Source organism: Abramis brama (genome assembly GCF_963993115.1).
Source record: "Abramis brama genome assembly, chromosome: 14".
Taxonomy (NCBI): domain Eukaryota; kingdom Metazoa; phylum Chordata; class Actinopteri; order Cypriniformes; family Leuciscidae; genus Abramis; species Abramis brama.
In genome coordinates, this window is record NC_139976.1 from 27308214 (window position 1) to 27329189 (window position 20976).

General features: G+C 37.8%; 1 protein-coding gene across 2 annotated transcripts in view; it reads left to right on the top strand.

Annotated features, from left to right (window-relative positions):
- Window positions 1-20976, top strand: part of adam11 (ADAM metallopeptidase domain 11) — a 48659-nt gene that overhangs the window by 14945 nt on the left and 12738 nt on the right. For both annotated transcript variants that reach the window (XM_084134896.1, XM_084134895.1), the window contains exons 9-20: window positions 7277-7351; window positions 7451-7522; window positions 7630-7796; window positions 8275-8359; window positions 11098-11188; window positions 11284-11335; window positions 12555-12654; window positions 14651-14722; window positions 14922-15014; window positions 17645-17725; window positions 17820-17870; window positions 18550-18613. In XM_084134896.1, the coding sequence (XP_083991022.1) occupies window positions 7277-7351; window positions 7451-7522; window positions 7630-7796; window positions 8275-8359; window positions 11098-11188; window positions 11284-11335; window positions 12555-12654; window positions 14651-14722; window positions 14922-15014; window positions 17645-17725; window positions 17820-17870; window positions 18550-18613 (1003 nt within the window). The remainder of the gene's footprint in view (window positions 1-7276; window positions 7352-7450; window positions 7523-7629; window positions 7797-8274; window positions 8360-11097; window positions 11189-11283; window positions 11336-12554; window positions 12655-14650; window positions 14723-14921; window positions 15015-17644; window positions 17726-17819; window positions 17871-18549; window positions 18614-20976) is intronic.

The window sequence follows — 20976 nt, forward strand, 5'->3', positions numbered from 1 at the left end:
AGGGCATCCAGAAATCGGTTTCAACCGAGGGAGGGCTGTGGCGATAGGCCCAAGAATTCCTAACTGTGGCCCTGCGTAGACATATCAGATTAGGAGTGCTGGTCTCACATTATATTAGGTGTCTTTCACTACTAATGCGCTTAAACTACCGGTCAAAAGTGTGGAATTAAGATTTTTTAAGTGTTTTTTTCTGCCTTCTGCTCACTAAGGCTGCATTTATTTGATAAAAAAAATAAAAATAAAAAAACAGTAATATTGTGAAGTTTAGTTACAATTTAGAGTACGGTTTTCTATTTTAATATATTTCAAAATTGTATGTATTCCTGTGGTGGCTTAGTTTTCAGCAGACATTACTTTAGTGTCGCATGATACATAAATCGTTCTAATGCTGATTCTGTGCTCACCAAACATTTTGTATCATTATCAAAATTTTGTTTATTGTCCCACACCTGGGACTAAATAAAATGATGGGACCTCAATTAGTTTTGTTTAGTCAAGTTTCTTTAAATACTGGGTTGATATACAATGACTGATGGGTACATTTCCTTCTGCACTTCCTGTGAAGTGATGTATCTATGTACCCTTATTCCCTATGTCGTTCTTAATTTCTTTTGAACTGAACATGTATTCTCCCTTTGGATTGGAATCTCACTTAAGATGACATATGAAGATTGGCTGTCAATCCATTAAGCAATGAGAAGTTTCCTCACAAAAGTAGTTTATTCAGCGTACTGAAGCCTCTTCAGTTAACGTAATGAATGTAGCATTTATTTTCTTTACTTTTTCTCAGATACACTTTACACTTCAACCCGAAGTACTTCAAATACTATATATCTGAATATACTTGTGCATAAACACACGTACACCTACACATATTGTGTGTGTGTGTGTGTGTGTGTGTATGTATGTATACTGTGTATATATATATATACACAGTACAGTTGTGCTTGCCGTACATCTATTCATTAGAAATGTATACAAAAAGGAGAGAAAAAAGAAAGAAGAGAAATAAATATGTACATTGGGAGTAATGTATGTATATAGGGAGTAATCTTTTTGTACATCATAAACATTAACTAAAAAATAAAATCGGGTCTATTAGATGTTGAATAGTTCATTTTTCCCAGTACAAAGCAAATTACTCCAGTTTATGATTTACAAATGCTGTTATCTTCTCCATTTTATAGATGTCCATTGTGATTTACATCCATGCATTTAGAGGGTAGGGCTCTCCTGTGACAACTTTTTTTTGTTAAAGCTCTTCATTCATTAAATCATTTTCATTCAATATTTATCTATTTTTAAACATTGTTGAGGTATATATACAAAATATAAAGTGTCTTTTTTTAGACACTGTACATTTGGAAATTGTCTTCCCAGCATTATAAACTGGTTGAACCAGTGCACTGATCCACAAGTTACTCAATTATAGTTCACTTTCAAATATTCATTACAGTCACTCCAACTCAAAATTATCCAGTATCCTGGAGTATATTATCATATGATGCCCAATGATGACTGATTTTGCCAACTCGTGACTAGCAGTCTTGTGATGTCTTTTGTTGAACAGGAGAAAGTATAACAAATAAAATGTACAGTAAATATATTTATGGCATGATTACATCCGTATATGATCTGGCTGATGTAACAGTGGTCTGGTGGCAGTAACTGTCAAGTCAAAAGTACACTGATACTATGACAGGCAGGGTTTGTAAATGAATGTTTAATAGTAAACACGCTGAAGATTAACATGCAAGCTGTCAATTCAAAAAGCATTCAGCTGTTTCCAGGGCTGGACTAGGACTAAAATGTGGCCCTAGACTTTGTGGCACAGAAACATGTAGTATTTAAAAATATGTGAGTGAAACAACATTAAATGCATTAATATATTTGTATGTATTAATATTTGTCTAGTCTTTGGTGTATGACAAATAGAATTTTTACACGGCTCTTTTCCATCCAGGGACAGTTTAATATCACTAAAGTTTAGTACACCATAAAATTAGTCCAAATGACACAGCGCTCATGTATCGTGTTAGTATGTTAATGGAAAACTTGTCTCATTGAAAGCAATGGGTTTACCAGCAGCATCGGAATACAGACACTTTGTTTTGCTAATATTGGAGGCCGATAGCATGCAAAGTAATAGAACATAATCATAACCTTAAAATTTGGCTAGTGAGTTTATTGCGTTACTCACCACGGTTGATTTTCTCCTGCAGTTTGACAGTTGGCCGGTGTTCATTTCAATTCCTGGTAACAGCAGTTCTCGGGTTAAGAGCTGGTTCCAGCCAATGGTTGTAACAGTCTCAGATTCAGACATGTCTACATGAACCGATGAGTGAGATGCTGATACTATCAGCATTCTTATACAGAGAACTTGAAGGAGGGAAAGAAATGTTTCCTTAATAACAAATAAAACATACTGTAAATATGTATACTGTACAACTATTATATAAAATAACATTTTATTAAATCAGTAGAGATCTAGCAACGCCAAGGGTAATTTACATTTATGCATTTGGCAGACGCTTTTATCCAAAGCAACTTACATTGCATTTCAAGGTACACATTTACATTCTTATCAGTTCTTGCTTCCCCTGGAAATCGAACCCATGGCCTTGGTGTTGCAAGCGCCAACGCTCTACTGTTTGAGCTACAGGAAAGATTGTAATGGATTCAATTCCCAGAGAATGTTAAGAATAATCTGCGGATCCAAGAGCAAATGAAGAAAAACATCAGTTATGCTATTTTAAAGTTCCTAATTTTGTTTTGGAGGTCTCCAACAACAGGTTTACCTACATCAAAGATCAAAAAACACTTTCAATTTCTCATAATATACATACTTACTCACCACACTTTTCAATGATTCTCAAAGGACTCATCCGAAGATTCAGCCTCTCTAAATCCTTCCTTTCCACAAGCCTACTTTGCTCTGATTGGTCAGATGGGCCAGGCTGTTGTGATTGGTCTTCCGCTTACAGTGCGTGTCGGAAACGAAACGACCATTACCATAAACTTCAGCTCTGTCCAGAGGCTTCCTAAAGCTTAGCGATTGTACACACTGTAAAGACAGTAATGATGCCGATGAAGTGTATACATGTCCATCAACAAACTGATGTGTATATTTCTAATTTATTGCGGTGCACATGTGGGAACTGCATCATTAACTGTATCATAACAGCGCAAACATTAGCCGAGCACTAACGTGAATTACTGATGTAACATTAAAGTTTGTGAAACAAATCTAGCTCCATCCTTTATCATTACTCAAAGTAGTAAAAACAACAGGCAATCTGCATTAATGGACACGATTTTAGGTAGTAGGCCCACAGCTGCTTAGCAGAAGTATTTCAGTAAGACAGTAATAACGTGAGTTAGCCGGTTAGCTGGAGACCTACAAAATATAAAACACAACTATGTGTTTTGAACACCCGGTAGAAAATATATACATAAAAAATTATGTCCCATCTTTAATAGATAAGCGTTTTGAAAATCCCATTTAGACTTCACAAAGATTTGAGAAGCAATCGTTAAAAGGTTATACTGCTGTTGTATTGCTGTGGTAATTTTAACCACTGACTCTTCACATCCTCATCCTTTGGAAGTGTTTACAAAGAGAATTTGCTTTTGCTGAGCAAAAAAAGGCGTCTTCGACACATACACAACACGAACCAGCTACAGTGTTTGAGGGCAGATCAAAGTAGACATACAAAATGTACAGTGCTGGAGGTCCTCAAGGACAGGTTTGAAAACCCCATGTGTTAGACAACCAATCCAAAGAGCTACATGAATATCACGTCGAGACACCAGCAACATGTCATAACCAGAGCAGTCTGATAGCCGGACAGTGCTGGAGAGCAAGAGCAGCCACAAATAAGCACCAGACAAGACAAAACACTCGAAAGTTGACACGACTAGACTCAATCAAAGAGCAGGCAAGTAAGCAGACAGGCACAATCTGGCAATGAAACAGAGAAAGAGAGAAACTTGGTAAATACAGCCAAACAGCTTAGAATTGTTCAGTTCGTAACACCAGTTCTGTGTACAACATGTATCAGACACTCTGCGAACAGACTGTGGGCGATCAGTGGGTGTGACGTCTGAAGCTGAGACTATCCTGTTAAAGGGTCATGGAATCATCGGCCTATTTTAGCACAGATCATTTATGTCTAAGATTTGAAAAAGGCTAAAAAAATTAGTGCTAAACTGTGGAAAGGTGGGAAGAGGAGAGGGAGTAACACAAGAATCAATATAACACAGAACTACAGAACTCAATATACAGATGAATGAATATTAAAATGTAAATGGAGACAAAAACAACATTTGGGGACACTTTGCTGTATTTTACAAATATAACCGTATGGCTAGGGGTGTGTAGTATGACAAAAACTATCAATAACAATAATGTTTTTGTGTACAACCCCCCAATTTACTATAAGATTCAGGTCTAAACTGTGGCTAGGCCATTCCAAAACATTCATATTTCTTTGCTGAAGCCATTCTTTTGTTGATTTAGATGTGTGTTTTAGATCATTTTCATGCTGAAAGTTGAAAGTTCTTTTCATTTTCAGCTTTTTAGCAGACACCAGAAGGAAAATTGACTGCTTGTAGCTATTCATGAGCTATTCTGCCACCACCATGCTTCATCGGGGGTTTGGTGTTCTTTTGCTGATGTCCTGTGATGGTTTTGTGCCAAACATACCTTTTACAATTTTGGCCAAATAATTCAAACTTGGTCTCATCAGACCATAACACATTTTTCCACATGGATTATGGAGATTGGATGTAATTGGAAAGAGCTGTAACTATTTGAATGTTTCTGTAGGACTCTTGACAGCCTCCCTCACTAGTTTTCTCTTTGTCTTCTCATTAATTTTGGAGGGAGACCCTGTTTGTGGTTACACTTTATTTTACAGTACATGTACAGTAATATAAGGTAACCACATGGGTTAAGGTTAGGTTTAGGGGTAAGTTCAGGGTTATTACCTAGTTATAACCCAGTTACTGTAATTGCTATAATAAGAAGTATGTACATGCGGAACATGACTGCAAAATAAAGTGCTCTTGATATTGTCGCTGTTGTGCTATACTTTCTCCACTTGTTGACGACTGTTTTTTCTGTTTTCCATGTTTTTTTTGTTCTGTTTTTTTGTAGCCCTCATCTGAGCAGTACCTTTCAACACTGAGACCTTTTTGATGCTTCTTAAGCTCTTTGTGGTCAATGGCTCTGTAGTAGGGCCTATTTACATTTGTCACTTTATGCATTTTTACTGATCATATAGCTATCCAATTTGTTAAAACTGTTCCATTTACACTTGAAAACATATATGTGTCTTTGCAAAACTATACTATAAATCCAATCTTCAATTCCCACACTATATGCGAATTCAACTGAGTTTACACAAACAAAAGCAACAGATATGAACTGCATTGTATTCATCATCAGCTAATTTCAAGATCAAAGGCTACAATAGGAGAGAAAGCTATCAGCAGCCATATCACCCTGTAGCCCAAGATTGGTTGCCCACTGAAGTTAAGCAGGGCTGAGCCTGGTTAGTACCTGGATGGGAGACCTCCTAGGAAAACTAGGTTGCCGGTTGAAGAGGTTTTAGTGAGGCTAGCAGGGGGTGCTCACCCTGTGGTCTGTGTGGGTCCTAACGCTCCAGGATGATGGGGACACTTTATGACTCTCTGTGGTCATAAAACAAATCCCAGGATGTCCTTCGAAAAAGAGTAGGGGTGTAACCTTGGCATCCTGGCAAAATTTGCCCACTGGCCTCTGTCCATCATGGCCTCCTAATCATCCCCATATAGTAATTGGCTTCACCACTCTGTCTCCTCTCCATCAGTAAGCTGGTGTGTGATGGGTGTTCTGGTGCAGTATGGCTGCACACTGGTGGTGGTTGAAGAGATTCCCCCCTTCCAAATGTAAAGCGCTTTGAGTGCAGAGAAAAGCACTATATAAATGTAACAAATTATTATTAATTATTATTAAAGTGACATCAGCACAGGTACTCTCTCAGGACTTTCTAAAGAGATAGGCTACTCGCCTGTGGCGGCCCATATCTGTGGTGATGTATGTTGTAGTAGCACTGTGGTAGATTACCTGGAGCTGGTATAACTTGCTCTCACACTTTTGTTTTTTACCGTTTGGGTGGAGTAAAATTAAAGTCCATTTCACACTGCACATACAAATGCAAATGCCAGCATACACGTTTGTTGGGTTTTGACGGATTACTGTGTTACCCCTGTCGGCGTTGGTCTGGGTTTGTTTTCACCAGACTGAACATGTTCAATCAGCGTTTGTCAGTGTCTGCTGAGGCAGTGTGAATATGACAGTTATTTTTCATAAAATTCTAAATTCAACGGCCAACTTGTTTGTTGGTGTTTGTTGCCATTTGTCTGTGCGGTGTGAATTGGCCTTTACATATATGGCTTCAACTACCAGATGCATTTGCACTGGTCCAGTTGCAGTTCCATTTACACCTGTTCTTTTCACAATCGGAAACTATCCGATCAAAGAAAATGCATGAAGTGACCAGGTGTAAATAACCCCGTAGCATGCAACCAAGAAGATGTCTAAAAATCTTACTTGAACAGCTGAGATTTATTTGGAGTCACTTCAAGCGAAGACAGCCTGTTGTGAACTATTTCACATGAACTTGATGATTAGTTAATTCTGAACAGGCACATACTCAATTATAAAAAGGTTAGGGTTTATTTTTATCTTTTTTTTCTGAAATGTGTCACTGGTTTTCAGTGGCATTCATTTTCTACATTACAAAAACCAGCTGTTTTAACAGGGGTGTGTAGATTTTTATAAAATCCATGACTGTAACCATAGAGACACTGACTAAAGTAATACCAAAGATGGTGATGTAAATAAAACTGTAAAGTCTAGCAGAAAGATATAAAAAGGAAATTATCATATTTTTTTTTAAGTATTGCTTTAAAAGGATGGCATAAGATTATTTGAGAAATGATTCCTTTAGAATTTCTAACATGTGTTACTCACTTGTCAACTGAAGATTGATTGATTAGTTTGATAAAAGAATCATAAGAGTTTCCATATTCCTTAAACACTCTTTTAAAAACAAACAAACATTTGATTCTCCATCAAAACATTTCCATTACAATATGTTGTGTAATTCACACTTGCTGTATCATTGAACTGTACAGTAACATGTCATGTCACGTCACATTCTGTTATGTTGCTTCAACCCTTTAAAGACATCGGTTTGGTTAAACTGTGATTCCCTGTGTCCCCCTGCAGGTTCGGAGGGGTCCGCGCACAGTTCAGAGTGAAACAAAATATGTAGAGTTACTAGTGGTCAATGATTACGAACTGGTAAGATCTGAAAATAGTACATTTATTTAACAGTTATTCTTTTCTGTATTTATTTTTGGATGTAGTGTGTAATATTTGTATTGATGTTTCTCTCTGTAGTTTGTACAGATGCGAAGATCGACCTCTCAGACGAGAAACTTTGCTAAAGCTGTAGTGAACATGGCTGATGCTGTACGTCCTGAAGTTTGACAGACATATTCACGATTTTTTCTCATGATGTTTTCCTTGAGTAAGTACTGTAGCAATTTTTATACTTAAAACATCCTATTAAATTCCAGATTTACAAGGAGCAGCTGAACACTAGAATAGTGCTTGTCGCCATGGAGACGTGGTCAACTCAGAACATGGTTTCTGTTGGCGACGACCCTTTGGTGACCCTGCGTGACTTTATGAAATACAGGAAGGAGAATATCAAAGAGAAGAGTGATGCAGCTCACCTGCTCTCGTATGTTATCCTTCCTTCTTAGACGACACATTTTTTACACGCTCGGTCATTGCATTTGACACATGCAATATATATTGAATGTAAATATCCATTCAATATAATTAAAGCCCCATGAAATCAACTTTATTTGTGTTTTTGTTAGCCTATATGCTAGTGTACTACAAAAAGTATTTAAAACCTTTCTCTTCCTAAGAAATGGACTGAAAATATGTAATTGTCTCCTGTTTAGTGGCATCTACAAATTTTTGCTCCTGAGAATATCCTTCCCCCTAAAAACTTTTGGTTTCAATCAGAAATGCGTCAACAGAGGAAAGAAAATGTACTTTGTCAAACCATTTCATGGGGCCTTATGCAACAAATTTGCATCACACCAGTGGCATTGCAATTTAAGATTGCATATGACTTTCATGATAACCAACTCTGTAAGAAGTTCAAATCCTTTGTAAGGTAAATATTCTGTGAACTATTTGACCTGTAGGGGCCGCACGTTTCAGAGCAGTCGCAGTGGCACTGCATACATCGAGGGGATCTGCTCACCGACACGAGGTGGAGGAGTCAATGAGGTGAGGGCTCAATGGCTAAAGCTCAGAGCTACTTTTGCTAAAACTTTATTTTGATCGTCCACTTTAGACATTCTACTAACTATAATTAACTTTGCAACTACATGTCAGCTACCAGCCATTCGAGTATTAGTAGACTGTCTGCTTAAAGGTAGGGTAGGTTTTTCATAAACACTTTTTGTTATACTGGTTGAAACTCTCTTCACATCCAAATATAAATCAATAATAGAAGTGGTCTAAATAAAATAAAATAAAAATACATATATCTTCTGTGGAAGTCTCAGGACCAAAAAAAATGTGTCCAATCATTGTATTCAATCCAAATGCAATGATAGGATGCCCTACCTGCCTGTCAAACTATGTATTCCCATACCTCTGCGCACTCTGCTTGCGCAGCATGTTCCATTAAGCTATGCAGAGTTGTAGACAGAAAGTCAGCGAGCACCGCAAACAAACAGCAGCCACCTTTTACAGTTCCTTCTGAACCAAAACAACAAGCTTATGCTGCTTTCACGCCATATTGTAATTATATTGTGACGTTCTACTTGGAGCTATGCATTTCTATGGCAATACTATACTAAATGTTTGGCAAAATTAATCTGCAGCATTCAGTTGGTACAAGTCAGAGCTCTTTAACTTGTTTACGTTAATTTTTATTGTGATGTTATGTGCTTTGAAACAACTTAATTTAACACTGTCTCTCGTGATGCTTTGCTTACTCTGCGCTGGCTGTGCGTGTTCATGTGTTTTGGAGGAGGCGTGGCTTTGGAGAGCGCTCTGAAAGGAGTGAGGGATCTTATGTTTTTAAAACTAGCTTGCTATTGCTAGCCTCTCTGAAATTGCCTACCCTACCTTTAAAATCTGTTTACACTTTATTTTGATGGTCCCCCAACACATTCTACTGACTATAGGTAACTTTGCAAGTACATGCCAGCTTATTCTACTAACCTGAACCCTAAGCAAACAGTCTACTTATATTCTATTGAGAGTTAGTTGACATGTAGTTGCAAAGTTACTTATAGTTAATAGAATGTCTAAAGTGGACTATCGAAATAAAGTGTAACGTCTTGGTTACTGACGTAACCTCCGTTCCCTGATAGAGGGAACGAGACATAGTGTTGATGTAGTGACACTAGGGGTCGCACTTGAGAGCCACAAATACCTCTGACACTTTAGAAAAGGCAAATGAGAATTGGCGAGTGGAATTTGCATGCCACTCCCCCAGACATACGGGTATAAAATGAGATGGTATCTCTCATCCACTCATTCAGGTTTGTGCTGAGGAGCCGGAACAGTGTCCTGGCCATTTTAGCAGGTAGTTCAGTGTTGTGGCAGGAGGCAAACAAGTCTACCTGAGCTTCGACTAATTGGCTCCAAATCAGCTGGACTACCCAGGGATGGATTCTCTACTCTCTTTGAAGCTTGTCCAATCACGACAATGCATTCACTGCATTATTGAGTTTTATTGTTTATTTTCTGTCTGAATAACTTCAGATAGTTCTGTGCTTGCTTCTTCCCAGTTGACCCGAACCAGTGATCCTGAAGACGTTAATTGGTTGCTTCAGGTGTGTTTGATTAGGGTTGGAGATGAACTGTGCAGGACAGTCGATCGGCAGGAGCAGGATTGGGCACCCCTGCTCCATGCCTTCCGTGATCAAGGATACAAATCGGAGAAATGAGACATGAGAGTATGCATTTTTCAGGTCTATTGCCATGAACCAATCTTGATGGCGAACACATGCCAACAACTACGTTTCTGCTTTAAGATTGGTTGCAACCCACCACTTGGCTTCATTATGATCGAGGGAGGTGACCCTCTCCTTATCTTGGTTGGTGAAAACAGGCTCTACGGCCGCAACTTTAGTGAAACTGGTTTCTGAACTGAATCGCGTAGTTGAGTCTGATTGGTCTATTGAGCCAGCACAAGGGGTTGGAAGCACTAGTAGCACCCATCAGAAGACCTTCCATTCATACCCTCAGATCACCCTCAGTGCCGCGGCCTTGTGTATGATTGCTTTAGAAAAGCAGGAAAGTTTTGACCGCAACGTTCCCATGGCCACACTCTCACAATGAGAGAATGCTCCATTCACAAAAGTTATTAAATTAGGGGCCGCTAAGACGACCCCATTCTCTCTACATAGACTTTAAACGCGAACCTGTGATAAACGCTGATGGCGTTCACATGATGGCCGTCTAATGAAACCTTATCCAGAAATACACGGGCTAAAAAGCATCTTTAAAAAGATGTTCTTCGTCCGTGTTTGCTCTTTTAGAGGAAATCTCTCTTTTATAAAGAAACTCTCTTGTTAGAGAATTTTCTCTTTTGGAATTTTTTTTTTCCTACTTGCTCATTGAAGTGCCCATGGGAACTCTCTGAGTTCTTATCTGTGTGTTTAATAGAAACAACTGTTGAAATGTGCAGTAGGAAAGCAATGAAGCTTCTAGGCAGAGGTGAAATGAAGTGGCATGCAAATTCCACTCGCCAATTCTCATTGGCCTTTTCAGAAGTTTTAGAGGTGTTTGGGGCTCCCAAGTGCGAACCCCTAGTGTCACTACATCGACACAACGCCGAAGTGATTGACAGATAGGGAGAAAAAGTTTCTTCATAATCTTAATCAAATAACTGACTGCAAACGCACTTTTAAATATATATATAATAAGCGTACTGTTAGTTATTTTGTATTAAAGCATCTGCTAAATGAGTGCTAATATACCATCTACCATCTTTGTGTTATTGTCAGTATGGAAATGTGGGACCCATGGCTATCACATTATGTCAGAGTTTAGGACAGAACCTTGGAATGATGTGGAACAAAGACCGTGCTACTGCAGGTAACCATCCTTCCACTCCTGACAAAATATAACAAAAAAAGGGGGGACTGTTGTTTTAATGTGTGTGTGTGTGTGTGTGTGTGTGTGTGTGGTAGGAGACTGCAGATGTCCAGATCCGTGGTTAGGCTGCATCATGGAGGATACTGGGTGAGTCAAGTGTTTGGGTCTTTGTGTAAATATATTTTTGTTGCAACATTCATGTTGGAAATATACACTATGCAAGTGCACAAGCTCAGTCACAAATGTTTGGCAAATGGATTGCAAGCATGAGGCCCTATTGTATATGATGTGAATTCTTGCCAGAGTAAGCAAAATACAGAATTGAGGATTTTTTTATTAACCATGACCCACAGGATAACTTGAAGAGGAATTCATTAATTGCAATTCAAATAAATTCAACAAAGGTAAAACATTCTATAAGAGTTCTCCCATCATGGTCCACTAAAGCTAAATAATTTAATACAATGAAATTATATTTGTATAATTATTTATTTTGGCCATAAGGCCTATAAACCTTGAAACTTCTAATTATTTAGCAAACAATGCTTTATCAAGCCAACAAATCGTATCTTATTTAGTTACAGTTAATTAGTTACAGTTACAGTATGTGAATTTCTTTGAATTTCAGTTCATTCTACTTCCTTACATTGAAATTTGAATAGAATCATGTATTCAGTCTTAATTCAAATTCACTTCAAATTTAGAAACGGAATTGAAATTTTAAAAGCATTCTCAATTAATTTCTGAATTGCATACAACCTTGCTTCTTGCTTTACTGTAATCTCAGTACTCAAATTAGTGATGGACATCAATTGTCTTTACTTTTACTAAGTTACTATTAAGATTGCTAGCTAACTTGCTCTGTAAGATTCTTTTTAAACTTGCTTCACCATGGAGAGTATTTTTCAAGTCTTTTCAAGTCAGCTAAATAGTTTAGCTCTACCAGCACAACTGGTAGAGCATGGCACTAGCAGTACTAGTGATAGATTCGATTCCCATGATCACTCATAATGTATACCTTGAATGCACTGTAAAGGCCAATTCACACACTGCACCGACAGACACCGACCAATGGCGACAGTCACCAGATTACAGTGTCACATTTTCAAGACCTGACAAATGTAGATTCAGCATGTTTCTACAAAATTAAAAGCCAATTAATGCCGAAAGGTGTGACTCACTGTTCCGACAAAACCTGACGAATGTGGCTCATGTTAGTGCAGTGTGAATTGGCCTCACGTTGCTTTGGATAAAAGTGTCTGTCAAATATAAATTACATTTTGCTGTTCCTTCTCTAATAGTTTTACACACTGTTTCCATGTAAGGGTAACTGAACAGTATTAACACTGTTATGTGATCCTGACAGATACTATCTACCCAGAAAGTTTTCACGGTGCAGTATAGAGGAGTACATTCAGTTCCTCCAGCAAGGAGGAGGGAGCTGCCTCTTCAATAAACCTAACAAGGTTTGTCTGGAACATCCAGTTAAATGTAAAAAAAAAAAAAAAAGTTTTTGAAAAAAGTTTCCATACTCCGCCAACATTTTTGATCATTTTTACAAAAGTTTCATGGCCCCCAGAATATTTTGTTGTATGAATATCTGAATGTGCAATATATCAAAGGAAAGAACAGACTATCTGCTTTTAATCAACAAAAATGTATTATTCTAGCTTCATGCATTCCTTTTTTATCAACACTTGCATGTGGGTAAGTTTAATAAAAATGCAACATTTTGAGCAAAAAGCTGAGAAAATCACGTTTTTGTCAAAGACTACATCCAGTTTGAGATCCAGATTCAGAACGATGATTAAAACATACAGTAGATGCAGTAGATCAAGTCCATCAACATCCCCAAAGCTTGCACAGTCCTATAGTTCCTCCTGGGCTGACATTCATTCATTCTGTAACATTTGGCAGTTTTTATTTATATGCTGTTTAATTTTGACGTTATTTTACATATGCATCTCCTTACGTATGATATCGCTTGTTTCTGCACAGTTGAGCACACAAGCCTTTCAATGTATACTCCTTTGACCGTGAGACACATTCTAGTGGACTGTCCTTTTTAAGTGCTCAAATCACTTGCTCATGCTCTGTTGTCTGCTCACAAGTCTGTGCGGATACAAAAATCTGGCTGCGTGTGGACAGACATCAGCGAACTGTCTTCATAATGAAATTACGTCAAGTGGACTGTCTGCGAGCCAGAGCAGAACGCGGACAAGGGAAGTATACTTTAGGCTTTAGAGCTTAGCAATCCCACACTCCCACACATATACTTGGTGATTCAAAAGGTGATTCCACAGTCTTAGATGGACCTCTATGAGGGGCTGCTTTTCCCAGAAGCATCCACAATCTACTTAAGCTAACAATGCTTTTGGGAAATGCAGCCATGGGCATGTAGGAGTAACTTTCTGGCTGCACTTAACATGTTAGTTGGACATGGTAAGCCATGCCTGAGATCCATTCTACAACTTCTCAAGGCTCCTGCACTGGAAATTCTCTCTGGACAGTACACCAATACCATGTTTCCAAGGGCAAAATCTTTCCCTTTAGTGAAAACCTTTTTGCTTGCCGGCATAAGCCATGGACCACTCTGAACTGCTTTCAGAGTTGGACGAAGTACTCCTCCTTTGCTTCCAGTGGTACATCTGGCTGTAGTGGTAACCCAAACACCAAATCTTAAGTGTCTGAATGTCTTGTCCAAACATGAGGGATGATGGGGTGTATTTTCTGGATTCCTGCACTGTCAAACAAAACAATATGCCCAAAGGGCCAGGGGGGATAGTGGGCCCAGTCACGCTGATGTTGTTCAACCAAGATGCCAAGCTAGGTGGTTAGGGTACAGTTGAAATGCTCTACCAGTCCATCACTTTGGGGGCTCAGGGGTGTAGTGTAGGTCTCCTTGGCCTCAAGCTCTTGACAGACCTTTCATGAACACCTGTGCTTCAAAGTTCCTCCTCTGGACACTGTGCAGTTCTTTGTGTACTCTGAGTGTTACCCGGAATGGGGCCAAGATGTCCACCCATACAGTATATGCCCCAGTGGTGATCCACTGCACTTGGTCCCTTTTGGGATGTGCGGAGGTCACAGCAGTAGACAAATTGTTCTGTATCCTGAAGGCACCATAGTCAGTAAAAATGTCCAGAGGGGTGCCACAGTATCTCGGACACTCCTGCTCTCACAAAGTCTTGAACCTTGTAATGGCCAGTGCAAATTCTGCAAAATAAATTGCCACTTTTGCCGCATTGCATTCTCGGAAAAGGAACCTCGCCTCCAAAAACACAGACATAACAATACATGTATGAAGTAGCTTGTATTTAGCTACTTTTACTGTGTAGCTTATTGTGGAATTAGCTTTCATGTTAATTGATAGAGAGCTTGATGCATTTTTGAGTAGCTTGCTTAACACTGCATATCTACTATAAATATCTGGCAGTGACATGATATTTTCTGTCACTACAGTTGTTGGATCCTCCTGAATGTGGCAATGGTTTTGTGGAACAGGGAGAAGAATGCGACTGTGGCTCTCAAGTGGTGGGTGACAAGATAACTTAACACAAATTTCCTTTGAGAATCCAACATAAACAGAAATAATTCTCTGAGTATTAATTAATTAAATCCTTGAAGTGATACCTGCCTTGAAGTGTGTTAGTACAAGAGAACAGGAAGGTGACGGTTACAATGCTTTTTTTAAGCTAACAGGTTGTTTTGATTGGTTGTGCACTCTTTGTAGGATTGCTCTCGCGCTGGGGGTGCATGCTGTAAAAAATGCACTTTGACCCATGATGCAATGTGTAGCAATGGACTCTGTTGTAGCCGTTGCAAGGTAAGTTGTGTTAGAATTGTTCACCCAAAACTTTTCTGCCATCATTTACTTACACTTATGATGTGCCCAAGGGCTGTCAGTTCTTTCCCCTGTCTTCGGCCTAGGATACTGGGATAGGCTCCAGCCCTATGACCCTTCAGAGGTCATATAAGGACGTGAGAGTAGGGCTTTCAAGCTCCAAAAACGAGCAAAGTACCTTCATAATGGTTGTTTTTGTTCTGTTTTAGATCTTGATCCTTAGTCATTAGGCATCATAAAAGTTGTCCTTAATCAGGAGCGGATCTACCAGAGTGGCAATTGCCACCCGAAGAAAAAGCAATGCCACCCCAGAATTATCCCAGTATAAAATAAAAATGTAAGCAGTGTTTTCTGTACCACTTTTCTGCAGTGGTGCTTCAATTCAAGCATATCGCAAAATAATGGCAAATAAAACACGTCATTTTAGAAATTGTCCTAGCGGATGGCACGTGGATACAGCGTACATTGTAGTCAGCTTCATTAACAAATGACTCTTATGAACCAGTTATTTGTGTGTCAAAAACACAGTGCTGCCCAGTTACAAATTGACCAGTTTTCTATTTGTTTGTGAATTGGTCAGAAATTTACTGTGAAATTAATGCTTGCTGGGTCATTTTCTTACGAATTACTGTGAATCAACAGCAGAATGATGCTAACATCACAGTAATTTGCTGCTCTTGTTTTACTGTGATTTCACATTATAATTTAAAGTCAAACTATTCTTAGCATCAATATGAAGATTTACCAATGTCTTATTTCAAATTCATAACTGTTTGTACTTGGATCTTTTACAATAGTGAAGCACCTGCTGAGATACATCTTAGAAAGATGTTATATCATCTTGCAACATAAAAAAACACCGGCAAATATCTTCAGTTTGACAACACGTGCTGCAAATACTCATAACGCAACCACATACAGAAATTCCCAGCAAATAGCGAGAAAATGTTTCAAGGGGACCTCAACAAGTGACGAACCTGGCTGGCACATGCTTATTGTTCAATGTCCATTTGTCAGTGGTGTTGTCGATGACCTGAAAGGTGAGTTTTTTTGTTGTGAGTTTAACATCCTTATAATATGTGCATATGTGCGTTGTTAGTATTTGTAGCACGTCTCTGTATTTGGTTGCATTGTGTGTATTTGCAGCACATGTTTTCCTATGATGTTTTCATAATTTGCTGGGGTTTTTTGTATTTGCATGTTTTCTTCAGTTGCAGCGCATTGAGCTCTCTCGGCCACCGTAATAATCTATTCTTGCTGCATTGCATGCACCTTTATAGTAGCCTACATATGCACTGTAGAAATATAGAATGATATTGTTTGTTTATAGTAATTTTTGTGTTTTCTAATAATGTAAACTCACAGTAAAACCATGCTTTTTTACAGTACAATTTTAAAAACTTGACAATTTTGTTTTATTAAAATACAAGAATACATTTCTTTTACAAGAAATGTCAGAGAGTCAAGTCACATTTATTTATATAGCGTTTTTTACAATATAGATTGTTTCAAAGCAGCTTTACAGTGATAACAGTAAAATAATGAAACAAAATTTGTTTCGGCTGTCCAGCAGATCTAGAAAATAGTATCATAGTCCAGCTTAAGTGATGGTTAATTTCTGTTGTAGAAAAGTTATTAATTTAGTTAATTTATATATACAGCCGCTCTGGAGAAAACAGTGATGTCATCGTCATCAGTTCTCATATAATGTTGTCAATACAGGCAGATCAATAATATTGTTGAATATTATGTATCCCCAACTAAGCAAGGTAAAAGCCATTGGCTGCTCTCTCTCGCTTTTTAAAGCTGGTAAACGGAATCCAGATAGTGTAATCATATACTGTAACTATGCCAGGAAGGAAAAAAATGAATACATCTTTTTAGCATGTTAAACTAAATAGTAATTGTTCAAATGAACACGTTATTTCTGACAGCCAATAATAAACTGACGTATATTTACACAAATGCTTCGATTCTTTAAAAGAACCAAAGTGATTTATTTAAGATGTTACCTGAGGACTACACTGGTTGCATTGTATGTTTTTTATTCACTAAAAATAACTGGTTCATTAGAGTCATTTGTTTGGACTAGATTGGTTGAACTGCATGAGCCACTGAGAATATTTGTTTTTGTCATTATTTCCCAACTCAATGTCTTTTCATCTCATCAGACTGGAGCTCCACTGCTGTAAATCGGTCCAAGAAACTACTTACATTTATATTTTATACATTGGGATACCATTTTTTTTTTTTTTTTTGCCACTGTATCAGTTGATCTGGTTTACAAAACAGCCTGAATGATTCATTCACTTATCAGACTCTATTCAGTCAGGTGACTCCATTATCCAGTCACAGTGGTTCTTGAGCTGTGCGCTCACTAGAGAAAAGGATTATCTGTGAATAACTTTCTTTTACATTTGTAAAATTTTGCTTAGAATTTATCTTATTGTGTTCCACAGAAGAAAGAAAGTCATACAGGTTTGAAAAAGCATGAGCGTGACTTTTTATTTTCAAAGGGACAAATCCCAAGTCAACAGTCAAAACATTTTTTTTATTTTTTATTTTTCGTTATTAATTGTGTATTTAACTCACTGAAAGATTGTGTGTTTCAGTATGAGCAGAGAGGAGTGGTCTGCAGGGATGCAGTGAATGACTGTGATGTGCCAGAAACGTGCACTGGCGATTCGAGTAAAGTAATGATACATTTATATAAAATCATCATTACAATCATAATAGTCCGAATAACGTAAGAGATTCACTTGTGCTTCTCATTCATTTCTCAAACAGTGTCCACATAATGTCCACAAACTGGATGGTTACATGTGCGATGCTGGACTGGTAAAATATTCAGTTTTTCTATCTAATATGAAAATTTCTTACTACTTATTGTACAGTACTAACCATTGTCACTGTATTTTGTTTGCATGAATTACTGCATACCACTGGCAGACTTATTTTTTAAAACTATTACTGTACATGAACTATGGTTTAAATTGAATGAAAATGTTTCAATGATTAAAAGGGCAGTCTGCAATTTTATTTATTTATTTTTTGTTTTTTGATTGTGCTGGCTGATTTTGGCCTTATAGTTACACTTAGTTGTGTGTAGATACATAAGTGTTCAGTTCCCAATGTCATTAATTGTAGAAATGTGGTGTTTACACTATACATTATTTACTATTCATTTATCCCACAAGCAAATCTCTCCAATAACAAAGTTGTTTCTGACTGATTGTGTGATCTCAGCATGTCTGCACACATGAGGCTACTGATATAACTGCAATAAGTGTATATGCTTTTAAAGGTATTTTATTATTATTATTATTATTTTATTAATTATTTGTTATGCAAGGTATTTTTACGTATTAATTTCATTCACATTTATTATTTTATGTGACTGTAGTCACAGAGGACATCAGCCAATTGTCTTTTTTTGTCAGGCTTAGAGTGTGTGCGTAGAGTGTGTGTATACTGTATGCATACTATAAGCTGATGTTCTCTCTTCTGGCTCTCTCAGGGCCGCTGCTATGGGGGCCGCTGTAAGACCAGAGATGCCCAGTGTCAGGCGCTCTGGGGCCACAGTGAGTAATATTGTACAGTATCGTGTTTAAAAACCTCAAAACAAATAATGAATATTATTTTAGATGTAGACATTATGGTTGGTTTTGTTTTTTGTTAGTATAAATCTGTAGTTAATAAAAAAAAAAAAGTAGAATAATGTTCGTAATTAAATCTCTAGTTTTGAATTTTACATGCTTCAAGTAATGCTTCATCAGGAATTAAAAAATAATAATGAAAAAATTACAAAACTGTTTCATAATTTTCTAGTTCTTACACATAACTTTTTAATGAAGACTGTTCCTGCACTTATCTGGTGACTTTCCGCACAACAGTCCAGTTGATGATGCTTTGTATGATCCCTGCAGCACTCATATAACTTGAAGATTTGGGCTGTTGTTGTTGTAGAAAGTGTGATGATACAGGCATAGACGAGCAGCAGAAACTCGGCTGCCAATATTCATAACCTGCATCAGACAGGATATTAGCAAAATTGTCTGAATTTGTCAGATGACTGTCTCCTGGTTTCTAGCTAATCAGATATTGGTCTGTGTGACATTGAATGATGGCTGTGATTGCCATGTTAATTTTAAATTAGTCCAATGAATCATTGGTGTGATCAAAAAGTGCCCCTATTATGCTTTTTTGGATATTACCTTTCATGTAGTAATACAGCTGTGAATCTAAAAGGTCTGCAAAGTTTCAAAGATGCACTTCAAATGGAGTTACTGTCTTCCAAAAGAAAGAACCGATTCTGAACTGCCTGAAACGAGACATCAGTAATTCCAGTCTGACTTCCTGCGTAACCCGAAATATGTTTGTAACAAATTTACATAATGCTTGTCAATGGTCTTCAATAGCCTCTTTACCACTGTCCGGTCATGCCACTCTCAGACCTCGAGCTGTGAGGCCAAAATCAAGCTGCATTTCCACTGTTGTGCCAGTAGCCCTGCAGCACTACACTAAAACCCACCTTCAACACACCCCTATAGAACAACGTCATATATGACGTTACACCATTTCACCAGCATCGGGCTAGCTGACTGAAAACTAGCTAGAGCATGATAGAAGCGGACGTTTCGTCTTTGCTGGAGTCTTAAGTCTTTAAGTATCGATATTTGACCAATGATTTACAATAAAAAATGTTCGTGACAGTAATTTATTAATTTGTGTCAGGACTGCACATCAATAATTCTGAATCAAACTGGTATTTATTAGCTCAAATAAAATGAGAATTGTGATCACAGGAATGCACAAAACAACTCCATGAAGGCTTTTAAGTCCAAAGGCTTATACATTTAGAAATAAATATTGACAAAATATCAATTGTTTACATCACATTTCTTTATAAAGAATGAGCTTTTCTATTTTCCATAAAATTCTGCGATCTGAGGTGAACACATTAGCACCCTCGATTTTGGCTCGGCAGTGGAAACATGGCTAATGGCTGCCCACGAATAATGTTTACTTTGACCTGCCCTCAAATAACTTTTCTGCGAAAGCAAATCCACTTTTCATGCTCTGGCTCTAATTGATTTGGTAAAACTGGCGCCATCGAGGAAGCAGAAGTGTGAAGAAGCAGAAGTGTTACAGCGGGTAGGCAAGGAAGATGTAGAGGTGGATCTATATTGCAGCGCTAAACTTTTTTAAACAAACTAATCAAAAACAAAACTTGATTTAAACTCACTGAGAGTGTCTGCTTCCCAAACAAAGATAGAAAGACTAACACTAAATAGGAAAAGGATCTACCGCTACCATTATCAATTGGCCGGAATTTTGAGTTCGCAATAGATGTGAATGACTAAAAGGCGTCAAGAGCTTGCTCAAGTACTGAGGAGCTAAACCATTTAGTGCTTTGTAAGTAAATTATCAAGATTTTAAAAATATATGCAATGTTTAATAGGAAGCCAATGTAGTGTTGACTTACTTCCTAAGAACTCGAGCTGCTGCGTTTTGGACCAGCTGTAGTTTGTTTATTAAGCGGGGCAGGGCAACCACCAAGTAGAGCATTACAATAATCTAGCCTTGAGGTCATGAACTAACTGTTATGCATTTTTCATTGAAAGCTGAAAATTGTTGTAATTTATATATACACTCACCTAAAGGATTATTAGGAACACCTGTTCAATTTCTCATTAATGCAATTATCTAATCAACCAATCACATGGCAGTTGCTTCAATGCATTTAGGGGTGTGGTCCTGGTCAAGACAATCTCCTGAACTCCAAACTGAATGTCAGAATGGGAAAGAAAGGTGATTTAAGCAATTTTGAGCGTGGCATGGTTGTTGGTGCCAGACGGGCCGGTCTGAGTATTTCACAATCTGCTCAGTTACTGGGATTTTCATGCACAACCATTTCTAGGGTTTACAAAGAACGGTGTGAAAA